General features: G+C 41.3%; 1 protein-coding gene across 1 annotated transcript; it reads left to right on the plus strand.

Annotated features, from left to right (window-relative positions):
- The first annotated feature begins 923 nt into the window (after positions 1-923).
- Positions 924-19,942, plus strand: LOC124665720. The gene is given in 28 exon segments (XM_047203107.1): positions 924-998; positions 1,556-1,727; positions 1,840-2,264; positions 2,266-3,760; positions 4,476-4,551; positions 5,128-5,250; positions 6,027-6,097; positions 6,191-6,288; positions 6,405-6,893; positions 6,964-7,149; positions 7,305-7,598; positions 7,882-8,529; positions 9,241-9,637; positions 9,743-9,885; positions 10,392-10,562; positions 11,029-11,226; positions 11,642-12,202; positions 12,281-12,340; positions 12,430-12,749; positions 12,858-13,290; positions 13,634-14,095; positions 14,195-14,311; positions 14,379-14,500; positions 14,575-15,331; positions 16,392-16,646; positions 16,749-16,931; positions 18,040-18,378; positions 18,799-19,942. Coding segments are annotated over 27 exon segments (9,324 nt in total). The 5' UTR covers positions 924-998; positions 1,556-1,576; the 3' UTR covers positions 19,549-19,942.
- Positions 19,943-20,158: the final 216 nt, after the last annotated feature.

The following is a 20,158-nucleotide window of genomic DNA, read 5'->3' on the forward strand; positions in this document are numbered from 1 at the left end:
AACTCAAGGCAAACAACATTACACTGTGGAAGCGATCTATCTAGAGCAACAAGCAGCAACCATGCTTGTAGCAAGAGATCATCAACACATGCATCGATCGGTGCACCGCCAGTCATCTCAGCCGGATAATCGCGGTGCAGCTTCATCCTCTTCGTCGTCAGTGTAGCCGTCGTCGTAGCGGATGCCGGCGTCTTCCCGAAGTCCGAGGCGAGCAAGCATCTCGCTGCACTTTTGGACCGCCCTTGCGCGTGACTCGGCCAGGATCGCCTGGAATTCCTCGTCGCTGATGATCTCGTCGCCGCCGTCGTCGTCAGAATCAGAATCAGATTCCTCTGGTTCGTCCTCCGCCTTCCTCTTCCCGCCCATGACGCTCCGCGCGGCCGATGAATTCCGTGGGGTTCTGGAGGCGGCTGCGTGGTTAAAGGCGGAGGAAGATGGTGTCGGAGTGGAGCGCAGTTCGTCTCCGAGTCCAATCCGTTCCACCGCATTGAGCTTAGCAGATCGTAAGCTGCCCGTCCGGCCCAAAACCGGTACTGGGCCGAGCCCAAAGCGAAACCACGGCCCACGGGCGCCTCACGTGACGGCACGTGCGGGCTGGCATCCGATGTGTGCCTGTCTGTCTGTCTGTCGCACGAAGGAACACGAAGCCCAGAGCTGAGCGACGGGGACAGCGAGAGATCGGGCGACCACCACCGAGTCGCCGGGGAGCGCTCGCCGGATTCCGTGGTGAGCCCCGCCGCCCGCCGCGCCTCCCCCTTCCCTCCCTCGGTCGCAACTCCACGCCCGAACTCCGCTCCTCTCTCTCCCGTACCTCTCCCTTCTGGAGTCCTGACCCACCGCCGTGCCCTAACAGCTGACGCCGCGCCGTAGCGTCACCGCCACCGCCGCAATCCCGCCCCTACGCCCACCCCTACACCCCCGCCCCTGACGCGCGTCGCCGTTCCTGCTCTTCCTCGCCAGGACATCGCGTTCCTGCCGTCCCAGTCAATGGCTCTGAGGTATGTATCATGTATGGGGCTGTTTAATTAAATCCAGTGACTAGTTAGATTCCACCGACCTTTCGCAGTTTCTGGGTGGGCGCCCAGCACGCCATCTAGATCCACCCCTGAATGAACTGTAAACAGTAGCGAATTTCAGTTCAATTAACTGCTGTGTTGATCCATGTCGTCCTCTGCTGAAACTTATTTAGCCATTCATTATTCAACTATCAAGTCGAGGGACTTGATCCCCTGCTCTGATTTTTGTGTGACCTCCAGTCTACTTTGCCCCTTGCCCTAATTAAGGCATTGTTTTAGTCCCATTCATGGCTCATTTTTATCGCAATTATCGGTTGCATTTAAGATATATATTTTGAAAAAGAAACAAATGATCTCAGACAAGACATCTTGTTAAAATTTCCAGAACTTATTTTTGAAAGAGGAATCATGTTTTGTGTGGCTGAGTAGTGATGGTATATGCAAACTGTTTCCCTTGCAGCTTTCCTTTCTGTATTTCATGTTGGCTAAGTCCCCTTTTTGTTTGTGCAAGCAATGCTGCTTGCTGCTATCATTAGCAGGTGAACCGGAGCAGAGTACCAATGCCCATATCTGGTGAGATGGATGATGGGCCTACTGTACTGCAGTTATATAAGTGGGAAAAGCCACAGCCCTATCTCGAGGAGCTATCGAAATTCCAGGAAGCTTCCATATCTCCTACAAGGCGCCTCTTTGGACTGCTCTCGGACCATGGTGAATCGTTGTTGCTTTCCTATATGCTCTATTATTCCTTGGTTCATCACCATCATCATCTTCGTCTTCTTATTTTTCAACTGATTATGTTTATTATTATTTTGCAACCCAGGCGATCTTGTCTTGTCAACGGTCAATGCCAAACCATCACATGTTGAATCACCTACGGCTCTCTCGGATAGTGGCCTGCCAGTCTTTAAGTGCTTTTCTTCTATTCCTGGAGTGAAGTCTTTAGCGTGGGGACACTGCTGTGATGCTTCTAGTAAACCTGAGGTTCCGGCTTTTAGTGAATTTCTTGTTTTATCTGGTGATGATTCACTCACAGTTCATGCGTTTTGTCATTCGTACAAAAGCACAGTAACAGTTAGTGATATGGAAGAGTTGCATGGGGACTGGAAAGAATGGTTTCCTACTGAGGGCTCTTTGTCGGAGGATGGCGAGTCAGGTCGAAAGAACTGCTTTCGTTCTTTTCTGACTACAATCAGTGGGTCTGTTTGTAATGGAAAATACCAAGCCAGATTTCCCCTGAAATCTTCACTTACCTCATTCAGCAGAGGTGGTATCATTTAGCATATATGACATTACTATGTCCTTTTTGAAGTTCTGGTCTAGCAATAATAGTATGGAAGCTAGGATGGAGACCGATCTTCTTAGTCATGTACCTGTAACTGAAGCATCATGCAGCTGTCAGTGGGAATGTTTAAAAGTTCTGCCAGGTCCCTCTGGTCATTTGATTGGTTTAGTCTTAACTCCTAAGGAATCAGTAAGTTGTGAGGTCCATGAACGCAACACAAACGATATTTTGGTGGCTATACTTGAGCTAAACCATTGGGGTATACACTGGAACTTTGTGGTGGACCTTCAGAATGTATATAATGATGCAGGGCCCAATCCACGGTGGGTCGATTTCCAACTGTCAGATATATTTCTTGCCTCCCTTAACGCAGTGGGTATTGTTGCCATTTGGAATGTGAAAACTGGTCACCCTATCACCTCTTTTAGTGTTCTTCAACGGTGCAGAATAGATCTGGAGATGCCTTTGGGGAGCACCATACCCGCTGTAACAAATTTAGATGGAGAAAGCACCTGTGGTGGGAATGTCGTTGGCAGAATGTTTAAGAGGTTAGTCTTGGCACCATACTCTCTACTTGTTGCTGCCATAGATGTGGTTGGGGTAGCCTATGTGTTCTATGCTGATGACATCTTAAATTTCAAAGGCAATGCACATGAAAACTTTGGCCAGCCTTCTATGAATCAGTATGGTGACAATTGTGCTGCCTGGGAAACTGCTGGACGTGGGATTGGGACAACATTTTGCAGTCACCAGTCCAGTCAACAAGGGTCAGACACATTGGTTTCTGATTTTTCAGAAAGAGACAATGCTGGTGTTGTCCGAGCTAGGAAAAGAAGAAAATACTGGAAATGTAATGAAAGTCAACTGGATAGCTGGCCAAGTGGTTTCAGTACTACGCCACAAATAAAAGATGTGGTAACTTATCCTTACACAATGGCAGTTTGTAGTCCCATGCGAAGAGTAGTCCTTCCTCCACACAGATTGCAGGATGATATATTAAGCCTCTCGCCATTTGGACTAACGAGGATCTTTAAAGGTTGCAATGCTGATGGAAACAAACACATAACAATTGTTCACACGAAGTTGCTTATGGCTTCACGTTTACTTGACGAGAGAGATATTAATGATGGTTTTCTGGACAGAAGGCTCTTGTTTCAGAAGGATTTCTCTGTTGCTGGAGAATCTGCTGTTTGCTCGTTTCAAGGATATGTATATTTGATTTCGCAAGATGGCCTTTCTGTTGTCCTTCCATCAGTGTCTACTTCATCCTTTTCATCTTGTATCGATGACATCCAATTTTGGCAACCTGGGTTTTCTGGTGGTAGTGCATGCAATGCTCTGAATTTGACATCGGTAAATAGACCTGAAACAAGGTGGAAGACCTGGCAAATAGAGGTTTTGGATAGAGCATTGCTGTATGAAGGACCTTCATTAGCAGACAGGCTCTGCTGGGAGAATGGTGTGTTGCCATTCAGTTGTCTCCGTCTTTTTTATTTCATTACTATCCTGCTATTCTTACTATGTTTAGCTCTAACTCCTAGCCTAGTTTCAGTATGTCAGTTGCGGAGTTGCCTGTCCTATGCTGTGTCCTGTCGTTTATTTAGTTATTATTTATTTATTTATTTTTTTAGTACCTTTCTAGGTTTCTTTTATGGGCATGACGTAATCATTTTATTGACTGTTGAAACTTGAAATAATAGCTCAAATTTGCTTCTACTTTTAAGCTTAAAGTCAAACGTTTGTGAGGGAAACACATTATGTGCCAGGGTGCAAATCAGTTTGGATCCATTAAATTGCTAAATTTCTTGAAGGTGTTATTCCCACACATTACAATTTTTTTTTGCATCTGGTGATCTGGTCGATCTTAAAAATACCATTCATGGTAACTGGCCAATCAGCATTTACTGAAATCGTGCACTGTGCTGGTGCTGGTGCTGGTCACAGTAATGAAAGCTTCATCGGCATGACTGCTACCTGAACATGATGCATGTATTAATTTAAAAAACGATTACAAGCAAGAATCTTCTTAACCTCTTTCAGTATAGATGTATTTTCCAAATGAGACATGTATGAGTCCAATTTCTAAGAATACTACCTCCTTGGATATTCTGTGCAACGGTTATATCCTTCAGAAAATGCATCACACCCTCTAATGTTATTTATTGCATTGGCAGGATGGGACCTGAAAATATCTAGGCTACGTTGGGTGCAATTGTCATTGCATTACACAAATATCAGTGATCTGGAGCAGTAAGATCCTCTATTTTCTTTAGTTCCAGAATAATTTTTTAAAATTTGTTTTAACTTTGGATTAAATTTTATATCTTTTAGTTCTGCATTCTCATTTTCATAGATTTATGTTAGAACATATGGAATGTAATTCACGATGATATGGCTTGATAATTTCGATCGGACATTACTATTGCTTGGACTCCAAATACTGTATTCAAATTAACATTTTAATATAGAGTGGATGTGTGGAAACTATCTCCGTAGTTAAATGCATCTGTACAAGAACAATTTTTTCTTTCTATATTTACTTAGCTTTATGATTTATTTGGAGGTCGACAATTTAGGGATGAACTTGAATTAATCAATGAAAGGATTTCCTAGGTTTATTCCAAAGTTCGAAGCTAAAATTAGATGATTGCATTTTATCTTGGAACTTCTTTTAGTAACTCTGATGTCCCAATGCAGTTATATGTGTATATTTCTGGCTTTGTGCTGTATGTGTGTTTTTGTTGTGTAGTAGAATTCTTCCAAGTTCTAATTGATGGTTATATGATTATTCTGTATGCATGAATGTCTTACATGAATCATTGCTAGATCATTATATATGCTCGCGGAGGTCAATCTTGCAGAAGAAGGTGTTCTGCAACTGCTATTGGCATCTGTATATCGGCTATTATGTACAAGAGGAAGTGATTATGAGGCTGAAGTGTCATCCAAGTATATTTCTTCTCTGATGGCATATATTTATATAATTAGGATTCTTCTGTAAAAAGATCCATTCTAGGAAATATTCCGTTCTCTGTCTAATATCTGTTTAAGCTATATGTGCCAAACACTCACTCAGGTAGTACCCCACTGAGTAACCTGAAGCTTCACTTGCATCAGTTTTAATTGATTGAGCTCATTTTACATCCTTTGAACATAATGTTTCATTTCAACTATTCATTATCTTCACCTGCTTCCGCAATGGAAGGAAATTGCATGAGTTACATACTAGCTAAACTTTTTGAGCAGAGTATTACATATTGAAAGTTTTCAGATATTCATCATTTTGCTAAATGATTAATCACACTGTAGAACATACTTGTGATATGCATTGTTAAATTCCGCCATATGATCAACAATAATTTATGTACAGAAAATGTGGAAATTCGAATGGTACGCACTTGAACTTATGTTTAATAATGTGGGCAATAACAAAAACATGTTTCAATACTTTCTGTCATCCTGCAAAGATTATATAGGGAAAATCATTTGATGATCTGGTACAAATGGACAGAAACCTGTGCTGTGTGGTGCAACTCAACTATAATGTTGCGTTGACATGTCTTCAAACTGCTGTGGAATATATTAGAGTATGCCACAGGGAGGCGTGGCTTGTATTCTTTGTAGTTTGTACTAGTTAGACTTATTTAGTTGACGAAGCTTGCAATATGAGATATGCTTGTAGCTTTTAGCTTCATGTAATTTGTAAGCTTACAGTGTGAAAACAGGTTATTGGTTTTAGCTGTCCGCTTTGCGACGAGAACGATCAAGAGTTATGGTCTAAATAAGCAAAAAGAAGGTAACACCACTTCTCTCTCTGTCTCTCTCACTCTCACAGTGCACATTTTGTTCTTCGTGAGGTTTATTCTATTTTTTTTCTCTGACAAGCCAGACAATTCAGTAAAGCTTCATGAAATGGCTTTCCTTTTGGGGGTAATTAGAAGTATTCAGGGCCGAGTCATTGCAAAGAACCAGAATTCTATCCGGATGGTAACAATGATAGCTGCTTTTTTTAGAATTAGTTTATCTTCTAATGTTTTCTTACGCACTCTATCGAAATATACTAATCAGACGATTCTTCTTACTTGCTGTGTTATGCTTTATAGCAGGGAGATGATAGAAACTCGCTGAAAATAGACAAAGAAGTGCTGCAAAATGATTCTTCTCTCCCAATTGTTGTAGTGGATGGTGTTTCATCAGGACTACCAGGTGGTTTAGATGCTGATGACAGACAAGGATCAGCATCTACTGTGTTTGAGTTTGTTCCTGGTAGCAGTAGGCAGTTAGCGTTAACACCAGTTGAAACCTCTCTTACTACTCAGTTTCACGAAAATAACACTGATCAAGGAACCACACACGTTGTAAGACCAGTTACTCAAGGAAATGTCAAGGATATGATGAACCGTTGGGAAACGAATAAATTTGACTTGAAAGCAGTAGTCAGGGAAGCACTACAGTCTGGTCGACTACCTTTGGCAGTTCTTCAGCTGCAACTATTGCGCCAGAGGGAACCATGTTCCAGTTATGATTCTGAAGATGCTTTCTCCGAAGTCCGTGAGATAGGAAGATCCATTGTTTATGATTTTTTAATGAAGGTAATTTTTTGCCCTCAGCTTACAAATGTATCTTTCCATCATTCCCTGTTGTCTAACACATAATTTATAGGGTGAAAGTGGACTGGCTGTAGCAACACTAGAAAGACTAGGAGATGATATAGAGGCGGACCTTAGACAGCTTATGCAAGGTACTGTCAGAAGGTCACTTAGGCTGCAAATTGCCGATGAGATGAAACAGCGTGGGTACATGAGGTCAAATGAGTGGACAATGTTGGAGACCTTAGCACTGATTGAGGTTTGCTACTGCACCCTGCTATAGCTAAATGATAAAATTATGTCCATAAAATAAATTTTGTTTCTGGCATACGTTTTCAACACATACAGAAAAAGGTAAATGCTTGAACTGTGTTTGTTTTTGTACTGATCAACCTCTTTTGCTCTGTGGAAAAGCGGTTTTACCCAAGCAGCAGCTTCTGGGACACGTATCTTGGCAGGGAGAATGTCATTCATGATGCTGCAAATATTGTTACACTTCCAGGGGAAGATAAACCAGTGCTAACTCTCAACATCTATAACCATCCTGCTATTGAATGTGGCGATGTTGATGGAGCTGTGCTTGGTTCTTGGGTGAATGTTAGCGATTACACTGATTTAAAGGAGTTCTCTCAAAGCGACCTTTCCAAGGGTTATTGGGCCTGTGCTGCTGTGTGGTCTGATGCTTGGGATCAAAGAACTGTAGACCGTGTAAGTCATGTTTTGCCCTTTCACTTGTTAACTAGACGATTACACCTTATTTCTGATAGTAGCCATGTGCTGTAGCTCATCTATAGAAGTGTGGGGATTTTCTTGTTCCCTCACCATTGCTTTGTTCCTTTATTGCAAATGTGTGTGGTGCGCGATTTTTTTTTTGTCACAATGTTTTTTTTGGGGAAGTTGAATATATTTTAGCACACCAAACTCTAAATTAGGGTCCGTGTTACTTATTTTCTTAACTAAAGACTTAAGATTCTTATTATATGTTTTTCAGATAATACTGGACCAGCCTTCGCATATGTCTGCTCAATCCAATCTCCCATGGGAATCTCAGTTTGAATATTTTGTTGCTCATAGTGATGTGGGGGGAGTCTGCAAACTCCTGGACATCATTCCTGACAGTGTACTACTGGAAGGGATTCTTAGAGTTAATGTGGACAATTCACGAGTTGGCTACAGCACTGTGTCTGATGTGACGGTCCCTGATTATAAAATGTATATATGTGACTCAGAGGAGCTAGAACCTGTTTGCTTGGAGGTACCACATGTCAAAGTATTCAGATCCTTGTCTAATAATGAATCAACATCATGGATGAGAATGCTAATGCAGAAAGAACTGGCAAAGAAACACATCTTTATGAAAGAGTACTGGCAAAGTACTACTGAGATTATACCTGTACTTGCTCGTGCTGGCATACTTATTAATACAGAGATTGGTTCCAAGAAAGAATCTTCTATGCCATTTTATGCTTCGGAGATGCCAGATGATGATGAACGTCACCGGGCTTGTGAAAGGGCATTGCATAAACTAGTCATGCGTTTCTGTGTGCAATATGACTCTCCGTACCTACTTGATATCTATCTGGACAACTGCAATTTTGTTCTCGGAGAAGACTCTGTCCCTCTGCTCAAAGAAGCCGCAGTAAGTCATGCTGTATTTTTAGTTTTATGATACTACTGGTTCTTTGTGTTCAGCTCTGATTCAAACCTACCGAACTTGCCAGTTTTGTGACCCCCAGCAGTGGGGAACAAGCTGGTTATTGCAGATAAAATTGTTTATTTTGTTAGGATGTGTACTTGATAATTTGGCTGTCACATTGGTAGTGTTTATGCGGAGTCGAGTTTTTATGATAAGTAATGGCTGATTTTGCTCCTTCTCAATTGTTCCATGAATTTTACATTTTAGTAACTAGTTTTACATTATTGTTTAGAAAATATCAGAAAGTTCAAAGTTCCGAACCTTCCATTTTCAGTGGGAATCTGCCATGTGCATCCTTGTCACCTGTTCTTATCTGGTTCCCTGTCAAGTGACCAACTGCCCCTTTACCTCCCCATGGAATGGTAACTGTGACATTTGCTACCCTGCATCTTGACACCTCCATGGCGGGTATTTTAATAACCAGCTACTACAGTGTTATTCAAGTCATTATTGGCCCATAGATCTGTCTTATTTGTTGACACCAGGAACATGATATTATGACTACTTTATGGCCACTTGTCCAGTAGTGGTAGACAAAATCACAAAATACTTCTAATGCTGCCTTATGTTACAGATGTAAGATTGCTGCTCAACCTGTTTTCCAGTTTAATAAGCATTAATCTGACTTGGTTGTTATGGCGTGTAATTGTTCAGGGTGATTGCAAGTGGGCACAATGGTTACTCTTCTCCAGAGTCAAAGGTTATGAGTATGAAGCATCCTTTTCTAATGCCCGTTGGAATCTGTCACAGAAAATGATTAATCATGGCAATCTAACTGCAATTGAGATAGATGAGATATTGTATACTGTTGATGATATGGCTGAACGGATCGCGGAAATGTCTGCACTAGCTACCTTAATGTATGCCTCACTACCAATTCAGAAGTCCATATGTACTGGAAGTGTGAACAGAAATCGTGGGCTGTCTTCTCAGTGCACATTAGAGAACCTAGGTCCTTGTCTCCAGCAATTTCCGACACTATGGAAGACACTTCGTTCTACTTGTTTTGGGGAAGATGGGTATGGCTGTCTAAATTATTCTCCAACTAATGGTAATCAAGATACAACTTCATTACCTTGTTGATTTTGAAGCCAACCACTACTGTTTCCCTTTTCAAGAAAAAAAGAATGTAATGAAAAATCCCTTTCCTTTTCAGTTCCTGGAAAATCCTCAATTTCAGAGTACCTGTGCTGGCGCTATAACATTTTTTCCTGTGCTGGAGGAGACACTTCATTGCTGCAAATGCTTCCGTGTTGGTTCCCGAAGTCTATTAGAAGGTTAATTCAACTATATGAACAGGTTTTTTTCTGTCTTTTCGATAGCATCTTGCAGCTAGCTTTTCTTGAATTTCAGTATCGGTTTGCATTTTGCTCTGAATCAGTATGTTTTGTAGTTCTACGCTCTGCCCCACATGTTATTACTTTCGTTTATGTTCCTATTACATAAATATAGATGAGGATTTTTCCTAAAGTTCGTTCTGGAAAAAATCAGAAACTTACATTTTTGTTGTCAATATCTTTGTTGTTTCTCTGTGGAGGGTATTTGTAACTTTAATCATACTCTTGGATATTACCAATACAGACTGTTCTTTGCCAATGTATTCTAATTACACATTAGAAAATTTAGTTTAATTGAGTGTCTAATTTTGGTTACCATGAAGGGAAGCAGTGTAAGTATTTGAGATATACAAGGCTAACTTACAAGCAGTGAGAGTATTTGAGATGCCAAACTTACTTCCCTAGGATATATTTGAGATGCCAAACTTCCCTAGTACAATTCTTCTTATTGACCACATCTTTGACCAGGGCCCTTTTGGAATGCAAATGCTATCGAGTGCACCATCATCGGTAGAGTTATTTACTCACAGCGTCACAGATTACATATACAATACCACTGGATATAGTGAAATCAATGCGTTGTCCTTAGAAGCATCCATTCAAAGAAGTGTTGAAGAAGAACTATATTCTTCCCTTGAGGTATGCTCATCTTGCAATGAATATACTCAATTGCTTATTGGAATAAAGTTCTTTGTTTTTTTTAATCTTGCATCACTTCTACGTCATGTTATTTTTGAAATCCAAGCACTTCATATGTTATCTTGAATGTGTGCTAATACTCTACTTGGACTCTGATCAAGACTATGCAAAATACTACTTCGTCATGGCAAGGGCCAGAGCAAAGGTGCTTGATAAGCCTAAGCCCTAACAGTCTTGAACTGCAAATGGGTCGTTTTGAAGGATGCTTCTCCATATAGCATAAACCCACCTATAGTAGATAAGCACAAAGTTGAATGCTTTTTCACTTACATATATTTCTTAAACTGACACTGCATGCAGTACTCTGAACTTAGTGTTATTGCTCACATTCTTGCTGTGTTCTGTTACAGTATTATAGCTTTTCATTTGCAAGTAGCAAGTTTAATTAATCCCCTCCCCCCTTCAGGAGAAAGACTTGAGGGTGGAACATCATTTACACCGTGGTCGAGCACTAGCCGCTTTCAGGCATCTTCTTGGTAAAAGAGCTTCACAGTTAAAATCAGCAAATGCAGGCCAAGTGATCTCCACACAGTCTGATGTTCAAGCAGATGTACAACTGATCCTAGCTTCTTTAAGTCAAACTGAACGATCAGTTCTTCTATCGGTATGTTCATGTTCCTTGCTTTTTTTCTCTCTATTAACTAATTATACTGATCCGATATCCATCTAGGCCTTACACTGCCATATAAATAACGTACTGCATTCATCATCATCATCATCATTCAGATTTTGTTTATCTGAATACTATGATTAATAAAAATATTGGGAAGGTGGACTTCTAGTGATATTCACATATGTCATTTATGAGGTGGCAAATGTTTGATATGCCAACTTTTGATACCATCATAGTAATATGGTTAATGCCTGGATGATAGAATGTATAATGAACATAACTTTGGAAACACGTTTCATATATTATTTATTATTTTGTTTATTTAGAAATAAGGTCCTCAGTTTCTACTTTAAGTTATAATGCTTTAGTTTCCTGGATGTGCTGTAATATCTTATCACTTCTCCAGGTGGCTCCACTAGCAATTACAAACTTTGAGGACTCAACACTAGTTGCTTCCTGCACATTCTTGTTGGAACTCTGTGGCATGTGTGCCAACATGCTTCGTCTAGATATTGCTGCTCTTCAGCGGATCTCTTCCTACTATAGCTTGGTTCAGCAAAATAAAAAATATGAGCTGTCTTCACAAAGTAGCCCTGGGTTACATGTTCTTTCCCATGGAGCTGATATTGCCCCTGCTCTTGCTCGAGCATTAGCTGATGATTATGTCCAGTCTGATCATCTTCATGTCTTGGAGCAGAAGCAGAACTCTGGGGTTCCCAAAAGGGAACAGCCATCACAGCCTCTTATTGCTATATTGGAGCACCTGGAACGAGCAAGTTTGCCACTATTAGATGAAGGTAGAACCTGTGGATTTTGGCTGTTCAGTGGCATTGGTGATGCATCTGTTTACCGGTCACAGCAAAATGAAGCCAGCCAACATTGGAATTTGGTCACAGAATTCTGTCAGACGCACCATCTCCCATTAAGTACAAAATATCTGGCTTTACTGGCTAATGATAATGATTGGGTACTGACACACTTTTTCCTTATCTTGTAGTTTTGTTATTTATATGTCCTTCCACTGATGTGAGCATGCTATTGGCAGGTTGGTTTTCTAACAGAAGCCCAGAGGGCTGGTTTTCCAATCGAAGTTGTTATCGGAGTGGTACCTTTTCTTACTGTAGATAGGAGTTCTGTTAATAATTATAGTTGAGAAAACACTGTACTGATTCTTCTCCCTGGTGTTGTGTTCAGGCTTCCAAAGAGATAAGAGACTCAAGATTGAGGACTCATATACTAACAGTTCTGAAACACACACAGTCAAATAGAAGGAAATCTTCTAGCAATATACTCTCAGGAAGTAAGGAGTCATCTTTCTTGTCTGTTGATGGTGACGACCCCATGGAAATTTTCTGTATACTTGCTGTTTGTGAAAAGCAAAAGAACCCTGGAGAGGCACTTCTGAATAAAGCGAAGCAAATGCAGTGGTGTTTACTGGCATTGATTGCTTCATGTTTTCCAGATGTGACTACTCTATCATGCTTAAGTTGTTGGCTTGAGATTACAGCTGCAAGGTAATACATTGAGTATTGCAGTGGTTTGTGATGTATATGACATGTTGCAGGATTTATTGCTATTCTTGTGTAATTTTGTCGTGTTAAATATTTCTTGCTTGTCTTCAGGGAGTTGTCCTTGATCAAGGTGGACGGTATTTCATCTAAAATAGCTAAGAATGTTGGATCCGCTGTTGAGGCCACGAATAAATTGCCAAGCATGAGTAGGAATGTTGAATTTCGTTACAACAGAAAGAATCCAAAACGAAGACGGTTCTTGGAGGCCTCTCCAGATAGCTTCACATCAGGTTTCTTGCTGGACATCACATGTGGGCCGAATGCTACTGCAATTTCCAATCCTTCCGATATCAACGCCCAGCAAGAAAAAAGAAAGCCCACTTCCAAAGAGACTAAAGTTCCAGTTGATATGGATGAGAGGCTTACATCTTTGTCAAGTATAATAGCGGTGCTCTGCGAACAACAGCTATTCCTACCATTACTTAGAGCATTTGAAATGTTTCTGCCCTCCTGCTCCCTTCTCCCCTTCATTCGTTCCCTTCAGGTTAGTAAAACTAGATCAGTTAGGGCATGCTTGGTTGACAGCCAAAAATTGGCACGCCAACATTTGGCAACTCCAAGATTGGCAAGGTACTCCCTCCGTTCTGAAATAATTGTCGCAATTTTATCTAGATACGGATGTATTTACAACTAAAATGCGTCTAGATAAATCTGCATCTAGACAAAGTTGCGGCATTTATTCTAGAACGTAGGTAGTATGTTGGTAGCCAATATTTTGCTTGCCTAGATATTGGCAAGCCAATTTTTGGCACCAAACCAAGCAGCCCCTTAGCTTACTCGTGGCATACCAACTAACTTGAGCATTTTGTTTTTGTTACCAATAAAAGGCATTTTGTCAAATGCGTCTGTCTGAAGCTTCTGCACATTTGACATCATTTTCGGTGAGAATAAAAGATGAAGCCTCTCAGTCGAACTCATCCAAAGAATCATCATCTATAACAGGATTGGTAGTTCATACGGCTGTAAAAGCTGCAGATGCAGTACTCTCAACCTGCCCATCAATTTATGAGAAGAGGTGTTTGCTACAGCTCCTTGCAGCGGTTGATTTTGCAGATGGTGGCTCTTCATCAGCTTACTTTAGCCGAAGTTATTGGAAAATTAATCTAGCTGAACCTTCCTTATGCAAAGATGGTGATATCTACAAGTGGAGCGATTCCATGGATGATGCTTCTCTCATGGCAGCATTAGAAAAGGATGGCAGATGGGAGGAAGCTCGCACTTGGGCAAGACAACTTGAATCAGGTGACACAGCTCGGGAATCTACATTTGATCATGTGACAGAATCACAGGTATTTGGCTTGTATCCTTTATTTCCTATATGACTCATAATTTCTGCTTCAACTATGGCTTGCGGTTTATTGCTGACATCCATCTGTCAAATGTTTCAGGCAGAAGCTATGGTTGCCGAATGGAAAGAGTTTCTCTGGGATATTCCACAAGAACGTGCAGCTTTGTGGGGCCACTGTCAGACACTTTTCATGAGATATTCTTTGCCTCCTTTACAGGTATTGAGAGTGCATTGAGACATTATATTCGTGATCACTAATCTGACTTATTCAAGTATATGTGCAGGCTGGGTTATTTTTTCTTAAGCATGCTGAAGAATTAGGAAAAGAGATACCAGCACAAGAGCTTCATGAAATACTCCTGTTATCTTTACAATGGCTTAGTGGAACTATTACCAAATCTTCTCCGTAAGCTCCCTTGATCTATATCGGTGTTACGTTCAGTCCCATCTTCTCATTACAAATATATACCTTTTTTGCAGGGTATATCCTCTCCATCTTCTGAGGGAAATTGAGACTAGGGTTTGGCTCCTGGCTGTTGAGTCAGAGATTCACTTGAAGGCTGATGGTGAATGCACACCTTCTGCTGTTACTCAAAATCTAGCTATTGGAAATACTACCAGTATCATAGAACAGACTGCTGATGTTATCACAAAAATAGACAACAGTATGAGTTTGCCTAGCATGAGAGCTGCAGAAAGAAATGGCATGATGGATAATAACCTATCAGGCCATCAACATTTGCAACTCTTTGAATACAACAGTGAAGCAACAACAACAAATAACACAAGAGCAAAGCGAAGAGGAAAAACAAATCTACCACTTAGACGAGGTGTCAATGGCAATTCTGGAAGTAGCACAAGTGATTCTGGTGACAATTCTAAATTTTTTCACCATTCTAAGATTGACGAACAAGCAAGAAATTTACTATCTGAAGAGGAATTCGCAAAGATGGAAGCGTCTTTGTCTGGTTGGGAGCAACATGTCAGGCCTGCAGATATGGAGAAGGCTGTTCTCTCCTTATTAGAATTTGGACAAATAACTGCTGCTAAGCAGCTCCAACAAAAGCTATCTCCATCATATGTCCCTGAAGAACTTGTTCTCGTTGATGTTGCACTAAGAGTTGCAGATAATGGCAGTAATGGAGATATCAGTTTATTATGCTTTGACACGGAAGCCCTTTCAATACTTCAATCACTCGAAATAGCAAGTAGAAGTAATATGATTGATCCATCTCAGGTCTGGTTATTTTGTTCCCTTCATTTTCCTTTTTATTGAATAACAGTGACCACCAAATGTCAACACTGATTATTTAGATCAATTAAACATAAATTATAAATTTTGGAATTACGGTTTACATTTGCTCAGGTGTTCTGTCCGGTATACGAGTTCTAGGTTGGAGATTCAATTTAGTTTTCACATGTCTCATGGTATTCTAGAATAGAATGAATACCCCTGACATGAGCATGTAAAGGGTGGAACTTCAATTTATTTTTGGCATGTTTTATGGTAATCGACGTAGAATGATTACTCCTGACATGATATGAAAAATTTACATAGCATTCTAGTTGCTGACAGTATGCTGGGAACAAACAATCTTCATGTTGAGAATATGCACAAAAGTCACAAACATGTATTGCAAACTGGCAGCCATGTCGTGAACTTTGTTCAGATTAAATAAACAGCATAGTTGTTTGGTACATCGAAGTAGTTTTCATTTCTTTTGAAACATATTGATCTAGTAAATGTTAGACGGCTATTTTCGAGATAGGGTTTCATTTCATTGAAAAGATAGGGTTTAGTTTAATAGTTTTACAAGCCTCCTAGGAAATGGGTTGCAGCATGATAATGAGGATCATAGTGAACATCCCAGGTTGTCAGCAGTGCTGTCCCGAGACCAAGGACGCTGGCTTGGCCCCATAATGCCGCTTCCTCCTTAATTCTGGCCATCTGGTCGCTGGCTGAGGGTTGTGCTCCTTCAAAGTGGTTATTACTAGATTCTGGTTATAACTAGTCCAATATCGCACAAAACATTTTCTTTACGACTTTGAGCAAGTTGGCCTGAATAATTCTTGTGAATAGGAAGTTCATAATCTAGGTGTGGAATCCGAAACTATGCAGTTATTGTGAGATTAGGATCTGGGGGATAGTAGCTATTGCTTTTGTCAATGGTTGTGATGTTAGATTTACTATTATTGTATGATGAACTTTGTTGGTAAATGTTGACTAGTAAACAGTCCATAAAAAAAATCGGCTAGAAAAAAACAGTCCATCAATCAGATTATTATTTTCATGTCAGGCTATGGAGAAATTAGCCATGAAATGTGGTGAAGGCCGTGGGCGAGCTCTTATTAGGAGAATAATAGCAGTCGTGCAGACTGCAAAAATACTGGGACTATCATTTTCTGAAGCATTTGAGAAACAGCCAATTGAACTTCTGCAGTTGCTTTCCCTGAAAGCTCAGGACTCTTTTAATGAAGCTAAATTTCTTGTGGAGACACACATCATGCCTGCATCTAGCATTGCAAGAATTCTTGCTGATTCCTTTTTAAAGGTATGTCCGCTGCACCATCATTTATTAGTGCACTTTGTAATTGGGAGGAAAACACTCATATATTATGTTACATATCTTGACTGATACGTCCAATAACTGTAGGGGCTTTTGGCTGCACATCGTGGAGGCTATCTGGACTCCCAGAAGGAAGAAGGCCCAGCACCACTATTATGGAGATCAAGTGACTTCTTGAAGTGGGCAAAACTATGCCCATCTGAACCAGAAATTGGCCATGCTTTAATGCGTTTGGTGATGACTGGGCATGAAGTACCACATGCTTGTGAGGTTGTGTTACCTTTTGGTTCTTTTATTCTGGTTTCAGTTTCTTAATATGTTCAATGTTTGCAAGTATTCCTTTCCATACACCGGACTTGCATGGCTGAAACTGGCTTTAACTGGCTTAGAGAGATGCTTAAGAACAATATAGGATCATCACCAAACCTGATGTAAGGTAGGGATTAGTGGAGTGGTATGAGAGCTACACTGGGGATGGCGAAGCTAGAGGTGCACACCGAAGTCCCTCATGGCTCACCTGTCTCCAACATAAATCTTGGGAGTTAGGATAGTCTTCAGTGGTGTTGCCAAACAAGACCAACTGTGGGAGGAGGATGATGTGGCTATGGTGGGTGAATTTGGACGATGACAGTGAGCTGGAGGGGATGTGGTTTGGCAGTGGGATGTTAGGTACTAACACCTGGCAGATGTGCTGGGAGGTTATTGAGGATGACAGTTTGGAAATTGCAGGCAGCCATGCCGGTGAGTGATGCTGGTGCCTGCAACTCTGATGGGGGTGGGCGCTAGATGGTGGTGTTTGTGTTGATGTGGAGGAGATTAAGCTGGAAGACTGGATATTGCCGTCTTATGGTGTTCCTCTATCCTGCTGTTTTTAAATATTGGAAGTTAATGAATGATAAGAGATGACGAGGTTTAGGTGGTCAAGGCCTTGAACGCCAGGTGTTAGAAAACTGCAATCGTTCGATCTTGGTTTGTTGGTCGGTAGCTGGTGGTTTTATAAGCCCTGGCTGTATCCATTCTGTCTTGATTGGGCTAATATAGAGTGAAACGAAGAACCAAGTTCCTTCTTCAGATGACCTATACAGTGTAAACCAGAAGCTTTACATTTTTTTATGAGCGTGCACTTTATTCATTTCAGTAATTTTAATATTATATAGTTAGAAACTGATTATTTGCGTACTGGAGCTATTTTGTTAAATAGTAATATGCAATACTCTCCAAAGCTGCATTAACATTTTTTATCTTTGCTGTTGTATAGAAACTCAAAACTCAGACACAGACAAGATACATTTAGATCAAGTTCTTTCTGGTTTGAGATTTACTGATTTCTTGCTGTTCTTTACCATCTCAAAGGTGTTTATGCCAAATGTTGTTGCAGGTTGAACTCCTTATACTGTCACACCACTTCTACATGTCGTCGTCTTGTCTTGACGGTGTGGATGTTCTGGTCACATTCGCGGCTAATAGAGTGGATTCATACGTTTTAGAGGGCGATTTTACTTGCTTAGCTCGTTTGATCACGGGAGTGAGCAATTTTCACTCCTTGAGCTTCATTCTTTCCATCCTTATAGAAAATGGGCAATTGGACTTGCTGCTTCAAAAGTATTCTTCCACTGACACAGCCACAGTGACACCTGCATCAGTTCGAGGGTTCAGGATAGCTGTTATTACATCACTCAAACATTTTAACCCTAATGACGACGAGGCTCTCTCTTTGGTATGTATCCCCCCCTCTCTTTCTCTTGCTCTCATTCAGTTCATCAGTTTGTTAACATTTTCCCCTGAGACAGGCAGTAGAAGTAGGTCCAAAAGCATGTTTAGCACGTTCTGTAAAATAATTTATCAACCAATAAACACTTCTGAGTATCTTGGTTACTTGCTTGTATGTGTTGATCTTTTTTGTGAAGATTTGATTGAAAACTCAATGTATGGAAAAATTGAAGCAAGCGCTTCAAGATCTATATAGCTTTACTGAAACATAAAATCTGTCGATTCATGTCATGCCATTTTCTCATTAGTTCGGAATGGAGATGTGCTGAGCACTAGTAGCTTGTTCCTTAATTGGCTCCTATCATGACAAGATGGGACTTCCTGCTGTTTCCTTTCGCCCCTCATGTAATCTATGTGTCTGACGCAGGTATACACACACTTCGATATGAAACATGAGGCTGCTTCTCTCCTGGAGTCACGAGCAGAGCAGTACATGAAAAGCTGGTTACGTCGGCAAGATAAGGAACGGCGGAATGACGAGCTCCTTAAGGCTATGCATGACCTTGTACAAACGGCTGAGGTTCTTTCAACAATTGACGCTGGCCAACGGACACATCGTGCTTGTGCTCGTGCTTCCCTACTATCTCTTCAGATTCGTATACCCGATCTTGTATGGATTGGTCTTACAGAAACCAATGCACGTCGGATTTTCGTGGATCAATCTAGGTTCCAGGAGGCCCTTATCGTTGCTGAAGCATACAGCATAAACCAGCCAATGGAATGGGCCCCTGTCTTTTGGAACCAGATGCCGAGACCTGACCTGATCGAGTTATTTGTGGCTGAATTTGTACTTGTTTTGCCCCTTCAGCCACCAATGCTCGTCGAGCTTGCAAGATTTTACCGTGCAGGGGTTGCAGCCAGGGGTGAGCAGCCGCACTTCTCCGCCTGGCTTTCGCCTGTAGGCTTGCCTGCTGAGTGGGTGAATCTCGGAAGATCATTCAGGAGCCTGCTGCGTAGAACGAGGGATATGAGGCTGAGGCTGCAGTTGGCAACCCTTGCGACGGGGTTCAGCGATGTCGTTGACGTCTGCAATGGAGTTCTGGACAAGGTCCCTGAGAAAGCTGGCCCACTAATTCTGAGGAAGGGCCACGGGGGTGCATACCTCCCTCTCATGTAAATCATCTTCATCCGATGCATCTACTTCCAGCCTGGTGGCGCTGTAAGGTGGATAAATTTGTATAGGATGAATGCACAGTCGTCCAGCAATCAGTTTTCTCTCATTTTTCTCTTAATTCTCTGAACGTGGGTGAGAGCCATGATGCCATTGGGGCTTTCGGTTTGTATATAAAGCATTTTGAGTGTATAGGTTGGACACAGCCGATGGAAGTCAGTTTTGCAGCTCATCCGCCCAATATGTATTTCCCTGGAATGGATGGCGATCTTCCATGGACCCATGATGTATTTGTAAAAAGCGTGGCTGTTTTGGCATATCAAGCTTAGGCTCTACCCTAGAAATAATAAACAAAAAACAATTTTCACTATTGAAATAAGTACAATTACATTTCGTGTTCTGCTTGGTTTGATGTGGTGATAGTTTTGTGTATTTGAGTCGCTGTCCTGCAGTCATCAGATCATGGCATGCTTATGATGATAACGGACCATTCAACGGCTGGCGATTCTTGCTCTTTGAAGCGAGCAGCTGCATGTGCGAGGTCGTGGTGCAAGCTGTAGGAAATGATCCACTGTTTGATACCGACAACAGTTTTGTCTGCCTCCAACCAACCTCT

The sequence above is a fragment of the Lolium rigidum genome, chromosome 6, assembly GCF_022539505.1.
Source record: "Lolium rigidum isolate FL_2022 chromosome 6, APGP_CSIRO_Lrig_0.1, whole genome shotgun sequence".
Taxonomy (NCBI): Eukaryota; Viridiplantae; Streptophyta; class Magnoliopsida; order Poales; family Poaceae; genus Lolium; species Lolium rigidum.